The sequence below is a fragment of the Martes martes genome (genome assembly GCF_963455335.1).
Source record: "Martes martes genome assembly, chromosome: 15".
NCBI classification, from domain to species: Eukaryota; Metazoa; Chordata; class Mammalia; order Carnivora; family Mustelidae; genus Martes; species Martes martes.
The window spans coordinates 32802907-32814006 of record NC_137903.1 but is presented as its reverse complement, the minus strand read 5'-3'; the positions used below and the strand labels follow the sequence as shown (position 1 = coordinate 32814006).

The 11100-nt window shown below is 55.5% G+C and overlaps 1 protein-coding gene across 1 annotated transcript in view; it reads right to left on the bottom strand.

Moving 5' to 3' along the window:
* Positions 1-416: 416 nt before the first annotated feature.
* MAPKAPK2 (MAPK activated protein kinase 2) overlaps positions 417-11100 on the bottom strand; it is a 45264-nt gene continuing 34580 nt past the window's right edge. Inside the window, exons 2-10 of the mRNA XM_080823797.1 lie at positions 5660-5799; positions 5407-5471; positions 5061-5140; positions 4475-4601; positions 3783-3858; positions 3159-3283; positions 2815-2900; positions 2604-2684; positions 417-2142 (exon numbers count right to left, since the gene is read on the bottom strand). Of these exons, the coding sequence (XP_080679923.1) occupies positions 1999-2142; positions 2604-2684; positions 2815-2900; positions 3159-3283; positions 3783-3858; positions 4475-4601; positions 5061-5140; positions 5407-5471; positions 5660-5799 (924 nt within the window). The 3' untranslated portion in view covers positions 417-1998. The remainder of the gene's footprint in view (positions 2143-2603; positions 2685-2814; positions 2901-3158; positions 3284-3782; positions 3859-4474; positions 4602-5060; positions 5141-5406; positions 5472-5659; positions 5800-11100) is intronic.

Here is an 11100-nt window from a genome sequence, read left to right as displayed (position 1 = left end):
CCCTGCTCCGGAGGTCTCTCCTAGGATTTGAACCCAGAAACCCACACCAGCAGGTCCCCTCAGGCTGAGAAGGCCAGTACCTGGCTGTGGCTAAACAGGTCAAAGAATCATGTGCTGAGAAGCTGCCTGGCTCCCGATTCAGTATTTGACAAAAGAGCATGGGCTCCCCACCCCTTGTTGCCACCCTATGCGGCTCTAAAGGAGAGCAGCATTCCTGCCCCTACCCCAGACAAGTCCCAGCCAGACCCTGGACAGGACAGGCACTCCCTCACCTGGGAGGCCCTGCCATCTTCTGCCCTCCCAGGACACCCAGTTTCTGCCCTCCCAACATACAAAACGATTCTCCACCGATGTGAGATGCGGAGAGGAGACATGGTAGGGTGGAAAGGCTGAGTCCCATGACGGAAGAGCAAGAAAACCTTCCAACTATTAAATCTGTTTAGTAAAGACAATTTCGCTCATACAAAACAACAACAGTTTACAACAATCTGAGTGCTGGGCACACCATCAGAGACAGGGAGGCACTGTGGGCACTCGGAGCCCCTCCCCCACACCCAGAGAAGATCCTGGCTGTCCCTCCGGCAACCCATCCCAAGGGAGAGGAGGGCTGTAGTATTAGTGCCACCCCCCGCCCTGTAAAGACCCTGGCACGGAGGACTTCTCCCTGTGTTGTTAATAGCAGGGGCGGGGGGCCCTCCCCGCCCCCGTCCCCCTCACTGGCCTGGACATACAAAGCTGAGTTGTCTGGGGTGGAGGTGAACGGGCTAATGGGGAAGGGGCAGAGTTGGGACATCTTTGGTGTGAAGACTCCCCCACCCACCCGCTAGGCCACAGTGGAAATCTGCAGGACCACACGCGTGGTGTTGCCTTTGCCCACCATGGGGAGCGGGCCAGTGCCCCCAGAGCCCTGGAGAGACTGCGAAATGCAGAAGCTCCGTGTGTCACTTCTGAAGGGCCCCAGCTCCCCTGCATGAGCAGAAAGAAGGCCTGGTGGGAGTGGCTAAAAACGGAGGAAAAATCAACAAGAACCAGTTAATAATGGCAGGAAGAAGGAGGGAGGCTGCTCGGTGGATAAGTGCCTCAGAGGACTAGGACCAGCACTGAATGGGGAGTAGGGGGCCGGGGTGGGGATGGTCCAGTCTTCCTGATCGCTGTGCCAGTGCCTAAGTCACTCCTCTCTGCCTCCCAGAACCAGCCAATGGGCAGGCACGGGGGCCCGGCTGGGAATCTGGATAGGCTTCTCAGGCACTTTGGCAGACCTGATATGGGCATGGCAGGCCCAAGGATGGGTAAGGTTCTTGAGCCACAGCAGGGCCCCTCTCTCTGCAGCCCTGCCTGCCCCGGGCCCCTCAAATGCACAGTCCCAGGCACAGGTGTGGGCACACATGCACACACAGACGCAAACGCACACACACGCAATCACACTCGCCTGTCCGTCTAGCACACTGGTGACATCTGAGGGCTCCGGCAGAGGTGGGTGGCATCCTGGCCCCGGCCCCCCGCAGGGCCTGGAGCTCCCAGAATGCCTCGGCCAGCAGGGGCCTCCGGCTGTAGTGGGGAAAGAGAGGGCAGGTGAGACAACACAGGGACAGTCCCTAAAACAGTTTCCACAAATACCCTTGAACCAACGCCGAACCCTTACACATCCACAGAGGAAGGGGTCTGGGTAAGAGGAGGCAGAGTTGGGGAAAGAACAATAAAAGGTTTCATAAAAATTCTAAGTCAAATTACTGATAAAATTTCAAAATGAGCACAGGGTCAAGAGCATCCTGCTCCCTTCTCTCCACACGGCCCCCAGCCTCCCGGCCTCCCAGCCTCTCCCTCTCTGAGGTGGCCGGAACCAAAGGTGGGTCGCGGCCCCTGACGGGGTTCCGGGATCCACGCTGCCAAGAAGGAGGCGAGGTGGAAGTGGACAGTTCTGTGTCTCTTCGCTTAAAAAATATATTCAGGTCGAGAGTTATTGCTTGTCCTCCATTGGAGCGGGATGGGCTTAGAGGCTCAGTGAGCGAGGGCCGCGGCCTCCAGGGCCCGAGCTTTCTTCCGCCTCTTTAGAAGGAGAGGATTGGACGCATCTTCAATCTTCTTTATCTTGATCTGCTCGTAGTCGACACGCATTGTGGCCAAGGCACTGGTCATCTCCTCCTGGGAAGTGGAAGGGTTCCACCAAGGGGAAGACAGGGAGACAAAAGACACAAGGGGCAGGGTGAGGGCGACAGGGGATGGGAGCCAGGAGAGAACAGGCTGGTCAGTGGGTCCAGAGCTGACAGCAGGGCCCCCCATTGACCCCGCTGGAAGCAGAAAGAGTATTGGACTGGAGTCAGGGGACCTGGGTTCTGGTCCATCACAGCCCACCACCAGCTGTGACCTAGAGTCAGTCACCCCCCCATCTCAGACTCAGTCTCCTCATCTGCAAAATGGGATGGTACTAGACGGCCTTCCAGGTTCCTCTGGAGAGCCAGTGGGCCGTGCGCTTGTAAGGAATGGCCAAAGCTGCGTTCACACCGAGCACAGTCCCCAGCCCAGCCTGGTCAGGGAAGTGGCTCGCAGCCACTGCTCTTGCAATAGACCCGCACTCCCCCCGGAGCAGCCAGTGCTTCCCTCACCTTGACGTCTTCCCACCGCTCCTTGTCCTCCTTCAGGACCCGGCTGGTGTGCAGTGGGGTTTGAGGGACCTTTGTTGATTGCTGGGGGTGGGGGTGCAGGGGGAGAAAAGGAGTTCAAGTGAAAGCCTGGCGTGGAGCAGAGTCGTGGCTGGGCCCTCCCCCCGAGGGACAGTTTCCACGGACCCAGGTCTCTCTGGCCCAGCAGGCTCACCATGATCCAGGGGTGGTTCATAAACTCCGTGATGGTCATTCTCTGAGTGGGCTCTGTTTTCAGCAGGTTCCGGATAAGCATCTTCACTGCGGGGGTGGGGCAGGGAGACAGAGCTCAGGGGCCACGCTCTCCCTTCTGCTTCTTCCCCAAGTTTTCAGGGAGAAACCAGATGTGGGGGCGGGGGATGGCTGCAGGGAGGCAGACAGCCCAAGGAGCTAGCCCCGAGCCAGGCCCTTCGCACAGACAGCACGTACCCAGCAGGGAGGGACACACGTATAGACCCACACTGCGGGCTGGACGGCCACAGGCGCACACACGCACGCCTGCACGGGTGGGGCCCTTACCTTCCTCTGATACCTCTGACCACTCTGGGTTGGGAAATTCATACTGGCCCATTCGGATGCGAGTCTTCATGCCCGGAGAGATGGCAAGACCGTGGTTGGAATAGAAGGGGGGATAGCCACACAGCCTGGACCGAGGAGCAGGAGAGGGGGGACAGTGCTGGGGTTATTAGGGGCCTTCTGCCAGGAACGGAGTGGTAAACGGGCTTCTTGTAAAGGTCATGGAGAAACTGCAACTCGTGGGGGTTTCAGGCACAATACATGAAGTGAGTAACAGGGCCCAGAAATCCAACACACCAAGGATCTAAACCACACATTTTCCTGTCTGTTAGCTAGTTTACACCCACCGCTTAGCTACAGAATCCAATGAGCACTGGGAGAAGGGGACATGCAGGGGATTCCCAGGGAATACCCCGTCCAGAAGGGGATGCGAACCTTGGTTTCTTCCTCTTGTCACAGAGAGGTACAGCCTCTTTCTGCAACCCGCCCCAGCCCCGCTCTGCCCGACACACTCACAGGATGTCCCCCTGCCCCCACCCCACCCACCCAGGCCATCCTTGACACACTCAAAGGATGTCCCCCTGCCCCAGCCCTGCCTCCCCCCCAGGCCACCCCTGACACACTCACAGGATATACATGATGACACCCAAGGACCACATGTCACAGGACTTGTCATACTTCTCGGGACCCAGCACTTCTGGAGCTGCAAACCAAAGGTCAGCGTGGGTGGGTCCGGCCCTTGAACACTGTGATACACCCCAGCTTCTCTGTGGATCACGCTCTCCTTCCCAACCCTTCAGTCCATCATGATGGTACTGTAGCTGGGGGGTGGGGGGAGGGCAGGGAGGGGGACAGCCATAACCCAGTGCTGGGCTTGAGTCGGGGAGAGCAGAAGATCCTCCTCCAGAAGGAACCCTGGGGCTGGAGTCTGAAGATGAAACAATTCCTGAACTGAAGAGCCTTTCCAACCCATGCCACCCATTTAATCGGACACAGGAGTTTATTCTGTGCCAGTCAGCTGGGGCTCCAGAACCTCACCTGTGTCCCCAGACTCCACTGGGAATCTGAGTACAATGACAGCTCTTCTTGGGGAAATTACAGGCGTGCACAAAATCCTGCCTATAATCTCAGACAGATTAATCTCCCACAATGCCTTGATCCCAGCTTAACTCTGACGAGCCCTACTTCTGGGCAGGTCACATCCACACCAGCTCCAGGAAGGGTCAGAGAACACGACAGGCCCAGTGGCCCGAGAGCTGGAGAGAGCGCCTGAGATCAGCTCTGGGGAGAGATGAGCTCCCAGGTCTCCCTGCACTTACCCACATAGTACGGCGTATAACAAGGAGTGGTCAAAGAGTTGTGGCTGGTGGTTTCCTTGGCAAAGCCAAAATCCGTGAGTTTCAGGATGGCATTGGGCCTTTTGGAGGTGTATAGGAGATTCTCAGGCTACAGGGAGAGAGAGACAGACAAACAGCAATTCTGCTGAGCCTGGGAGGAGCCATGAGAATCAGAAGGGTAAGGATTCCTGCCTTCCCTCATCCTTCCAACCATCACCTGTCCCCCTCGATGGGCACACCATAAGGAGCGCCCCTGCCTTCTGAGAGCTGACAGAGTCCTTGGAGACAAGAGACAAACACAGAGAACCACGAGCGAACACCACAGGGACATGGAAACCAAAGGCGTGACTGCGTGGGACCGACGAAGGACCGCAGCGCTGGGCGTAGCCACAGACGCCTGGGCTACTGGGTCTGGGGGTGTGGCCAGAGAGGGCAGAGGATGGCACCCTGTGCTACTCCGCCCTCAGGAGCCAGGCGGCCAGGACACGGGGTCACCGCGGCCCCACACCCGGGGGCCCCCCACCACACCTCGGTTGGGGGGGATGAGCAGCAGTGAACCCCGGGGTACCTTGACATCCCGATGCGCAATGTTGATCGAGTGCAAGTACTGGATGGCCTCACCGATGCTCTTCATGATTTCTGACGCTTCTGGAGCCGTGAGGCAGGAGAAAGAAAGGCACAAGAGGCACCGTTAGGTTTGATGACTCACTACACTCGGTCCCCTCCCATGCAGCCCCGGGCTCCCTACATCCCCCACCCACCCCGGAAACGGAGAAACAAGGCACTGTCCTGTGTTAGCGGGGGACAGCAGGTCTGGCAGTGGGCCTCGGTATCTCTGGCAGACAGCAGGCCCCAGAGGCCCCTTCCCACAGCCCTGCCTGCTGCAGCCTGTCCCCACAACAGACCCTTTCTACCTCTTTCTGTGAACGCTTGGTCTCCTCGGTCCTGGATTCGGCTAAAGAGTTCCCCACCGTCCAAACTGAAACAAAGCCACAGTCAGATCTGACGGGTTCAACACCCCACCAGCCCTCTCCATTCCCCGCTAAAAGAAATGGAACATCAACATTTCAAGCTTCGGGGTGCAGACCTGGGCAGTCCCCAGAGGGCGAGGGGCCTGGGTGGGCAGTGGGGACAGGCTGGGCAAGGAGAACAGGCCGGGCTGCTTACCACTCCATGACGATCAGCAGGCACTTCCTGCCCGCATACAAGTTCTCGTAGACATCCACGATCCGCACAATGTGTGGGCACTGCGAGGCCCGCCAGTGCAGCTCCACCTCCCGGCGGGCCTTGGGGCAGTCCTGAAGCATCTGCAAGCCAAAAGGCCTCCTAGATAAGTGCACCATTTTTGCAGGTGGACAGCCGGCTGCCGCCCAGCATGGGTCTGTTCCAAGGCCTTGGCCCTGGTGCCCACTGACCTCTCCGCTGGGGGACCATAAGCTCCGTGCTACCACTGGCCTCTACCAGCTCCCTTGGCATTTCCTCTGGCCTCTCCTAACCCTTCCTGACTTAGAGTTTTGCAGCTCCCTTCTCTGCTCTAAAAGACCCCCATGGGGCCTTGACAGCTTCACTGAAATCAGCTCTTGGACCATTCTGTCTAGGGAGGCCCTTCCTAGCTATGGGCCTGAAGTCTATTCTAGAAGGCAGGCAGCTGTTGGGGACTGCGAGACAGCGGCTAAAGGAGGCATTGAGGAGAAAGACACTGAGGAAAATGAATACCATTATAGAAAGGAGCCTAGAGAAAGGAGAGACTCAGGATCAGTAAGAAAAGGTACTTCCAAGATCCGTCAAAAGTCCAGCCCACCAAATCCAGAGCAATGTGCTTTCTGCCTCTGTGATTTACTTCATTCATCCAGCTGACAGCCTGATGGGATCTGAAAGCTGCTTCTTATTAGGTCTGCCACCTCGAGGAAGTTCTTGAACTCACGAGCCTCATTCCTGTGCCTTCTTCCACGGACCAGGGGTCAGGGGCAAATGGAACCTGGATCCCTCACCTGGATCCCTCACCTGCCTCAGGGGCTGAATCTTGACAAATCCAAGCCAGGTCCATGAATTCCTTTACTAGATGACTAGCTTGGGAACAAGCCTAAGACCCAACACGGTTCAAGAACTTTGTAACAAATCTGCTAGAGGCCTCTTAAAGGGAGCACAAGGCAGCTGCAGCATCTTTCCCCCACCTGGCACCTGGAACTACGGCAGTCACCTTAGCACCATAAGGGAGACCAGGAGACGTGGCAGCTACCTGGGTCCCTGCTGCAACCAACGAGCATCAGTCGGGACTTGTTTTTGGCAAGATAATCATCTTTCCTTACTATTTAAACTGCTTTTAGCAGAGTTTTTTATTGCTCAGAGCCAAAGGCCGGACAGCCAAAGGTCTATCCCTGTGTAAAATGGGGGATAGATCTGTTGCAAGGATTAAGTGAAACAATTCTGCAAAGCACCTAGCAGGGTGCCTGGCAGATGCCCAACAACCAGAGCTGTCACTTCCCTCACAGACCGTCTGCTGAAGGCAAGTTCCAATGCCAGAATAATGCAGACAAAGACCCTGAGAGACTTACCATCTCTGTTGAGTCATCAAGTTTCGCCCTACATGGCCCTACACAGCTGGGGGATGCGGCAGGAAATTCGGTCAGAAAGATCAGATGCCTAGGATGGAGCCAAAGGGCAGCAAAAGGCAAATACAGGAATTTCCAGCAATAAAACTAGAATTAATCATGCTGCAGTCTGTGATGTACTAGGCCCTTTCTAACTGTGCAACTGCCATCTTATGGGATGAGGAAACTGAGGCTCAGAGAAATCGTGTGTCCAGGGCTAAGTTCCTGGGGAAAGGCGGAGCCAGGGTTGAAATCTAAGCCTGGAGGATTCCAAAGCCCAAGCCTTTTCCATGACACTATAAAGCTTTACGAAGAGGGGTGGAGGCCGAGACTTGGGCTAAGACTTGCCAATTTCAGACAGCCAACTGCAGACTGATCTTGCAGAGGTGATCCCCAAACAAGTGCCCTAGTTCTGTCTCCCCGGGAGCAAGCAGGAGGCAAGGTCCCCGTGGGGTTACACTGCCACCTAGTGGCCATATGGGGGCACTGCACAACTTTGGAGTTCCGCCACCAACAACTTTATTATGGACCAGGAAGTAAGTTTATTTTCCTTTCCCGTGCTCTAAGAAACGCAGGACGAGGCACTGGCCAATTTCATTTGCATGTAATTCAACTCAACAGGCATTTATTGGGTCCCACATTGTTCTGGATGCCAAGACAAAATAGAAGAGTCCCAGTCTGAGAGTGCCAGGGTACTAGGGGAGGTAGACACAGAAAATACTTATAACCCAGTGAGATAATGTGCTATATGACTGATAAGTTCAAAGGGTTCAGAAGCAAAAGTTCTCAGAGCCGCCACATAAGAAAGATCTCTGTCGCCCCCTACAGGTATGTCGATCACTATGAAGTCCCGGGAGGAAGATATACTCAGAGGCAACCTGAGGTAACGGATTTACAATGGGGGGGGGGGGGGGAACAGGTAGGGGTCTGGAATTTGTCAATTATCTCCAGTGACCTTGGAGAGGTCATTACCCTCCTAAGCCTGTTTTGCATCTATAAGTTGGGGGGCGGGGTAATACCTACCTGGCCCCCTTCCTCACAGAGCCATTCTAAGCATCTAATGAAAGAATACCTCTGAGAGTGCTTTGTGATCGGAGAGGCACTCATCACTAAAAGCCAGCAGCACAACTGCCACAGCACAGGACCCTCTCCATCACCTCTGAGCTGAGGCTGGAGCCCACTGAGAAGCCGTCGCAAATCGCCAGCAAGACTGTAGGCTGGGTTTATAAATGCAGCCCAGGGACCACAGCCTGGGTAGTCGCTCTAAGGTCTGACCGGCCAGAGCTGTGCTAAGTGAGGACAACCCAAGGCCCAAACCCAAGGGCCCCTTGGTCCCTCGTGAACTCGGAGCTCACACTCCAAGTTCTGCTCTTTCTGCCTTAGACCGTGTGGTTAGACCGTGTGGCAAAGGAGAATTTGCAGTCACAAGGCATGGGTTCACATCCCACCTCCAGGCTTAAACACAATTCTTTACCTGCTAGATGAGCCAGACGGCCCCAGTACAACACACCTGGCCTTGGGAACCATGTACACCTCACTTCCCAGCTCTGTGCCTCCCAGCCTGGGTCGGGTAAGCCAACCTTCCTTTCTGAAAAGGGTTTCCTCATTTGTGAAACGGGATTAGATTTCGTGAAATCAGTAAATTGGAAAGAGTAGTATTTTTAAATTCTAAAAGAAACATAATAATTTCCCGTGAAGACTGATGCTTGGCATCTAGGTACGTGTTTATCAGAAATCCCTGAACGGATATGAAGATCAACTCAAGCCACGAAAGCAAGACCTTCAACTGCGTCAGGCAGGCAAGCTGGCTGATGTCATGGGGGAAGAGCCTGAAGAGCCAAAAAGGCTTTGTAGACAGCTGTGGGGTGCAGAAAGCCTGGAGGGAGCATATCAAGAATGTGCTAATCTGGAGTACAGAGCTAAGTAAAGAACTGCAATGGGGGGGGGGGAGCATGCAGGGGGGAGTGGGGGAGGTGCCTGAGCTCCAAGCCAGAGGAGAAGAGGAATGAAACCGGATTCCTGAGGTGCCGTCGGGGCCACCAGTAGGCTCAACCAGAAGCCAACAGTCACCTAGGAAAGGTAGGAAGGGCTCACCTCTCTGGCATGGACAAAGACAGTGGAGGCCAAAGGGCCCAGGTCTATAGCTCTCAGGGACCCAGACTGGAAGGAAAGAAGGGTCTTCCCACTAAGAAGCCACATGCCCTTAGACACAGAAAGCCTAGTAGGGTTCATGAAATATTCTGAGCCCACACAAAGCATGAACAGATTCTGTGACTTGTCTCCCTCCCCTGTAGCTCACATCTGAAATTCTCTTGCACTGTAGAAAAGGTTAATTGTTGTATGTGCTACCTTGCAATGCAAGAGGCAAGGCCACCTACCAAGTGTGGCAAGGGCCAGGGACCAGGCCACAGAACCAATGCCTGGGAGGGAACCCCTAGGATGACAATGGCAATGAGGGAGATGTGGGAGCTCTCTCAGAATGCTGTTCCATGCCTCAATTTGCTGGCACCTGGAGGCAAGAGGAATGGGGCCCCCAATTTTGGTTCCTTACGGCCCCATTATCCCCACCACCAGCACCACATCTTCCATCATGGGGCCGCAGGAAAAGACTCAGTGGTCAGCATCCTAAACCTAGCTGAGCCAGAGAAATGGGAGGAAACAGAGAGCAGGGCCTGAAGCACGGCTCCGCAGCAATGAAGAAAGGAGGACTGGATGGGCAGGAATAAGCCCGAGGCCCCACGAGATCATCCCTTTCACAAGCTCTCATTTTGCCGGGTGTGTGAACTTGTGGAAGTCTCTCACCCCTCTGTGCCTCAGTTTCCTATCTGGTAAGACAGGATAATAACAGTACTTGCCTACACTAAATGAGGCACATCATTAAATAGAAGCACATCACGGAAATTACTAAGAGCAGTGCAGGGCGCAGAGTGAGAGCACGTCAGTGTCTGCCCCCACGTCCCCACCATGCTACTGCAGAGTCCACGGGGTGGGGAGCTGGGGTCCCGCTCATGCACACCTCATTTCAGGGATTATGAATAGCTCCAGGCACGGGGCAGAGGGGAAGCCAGAATACTGGAAGGGAGGCAGCCGCTGGCGCCCCAGCCCTGAGCTCTCCCTCTGCCTCTGAACACACCATAAACTGGACAACTTGGGGGAGGGTGCACTTGCCATTGAGTGAAGGAAGCTGTTCCTTCCCAACACTGCCTGGGAGCCAAGAGTGATGCGAAAGTCTGAGTCAGGTGCTGGTGGTGGTGTGTGGTTAAAGCAGACCTCTAGGGCGCTTGCAGCAGGAGGTCAGAGCAAAGGTCCCATGTGTCCTGCCCCAGCCCCCAGCCCTCCCCCCTCTTCTGCTCTCCACCCCCCTACACCCCGAGAGAGCCAAGAGCCGAGCCGTGCTCTGCAGGGTAGAGGGAAAGAGGAGGAGGATGTGGGCAGGAGGGCTGCTGCTGTGAGTCCCCCCCCCCTGCCCCGTATGCTCTGGTATGCTCTGCGCTGAATGGGTGCTGGTGCGAAGTACCCCACACCGGGAACCCCCATGCCCACCCTGGAGGGAGCATCCTGCTTTACAGATGATAAGACTCAGGCTCAGAGAAGCTAAGCAATTAGTTTGAAGCCTTCCAGCAGCTGCCAGGGACAGGGCTGGAATTCCGTGCCTGTCCTCACTGCTCCCGAGGCTCCCTTTCCACCACCCACAGTAAGGCCAAGGCACAGAATCTGCCATGACTATCCGTGATATCAATGCCAAAAACAGGGGCTGAAAGTACAAACCCTTTGATCCTGAAATTCTGCGTCTAGAATCTACCGTGAGCTTCTCTCCTAGATGGGGCTGACGGTATGTACTTCCCAGCCCTGAGTCAGCTGCACCAACCAGACACTGGAGGCGCAACAGTAAGCAATCGAGATTGCCTTCCTTAAAAGTGCACTTATCTACACAATCCGTAATCACGGAAGCGATGTTTGAACAGAACGTCGAACAGGGTATGGATTCCCGTGCCTGTCAGTTTCTGGGTCAGTGGG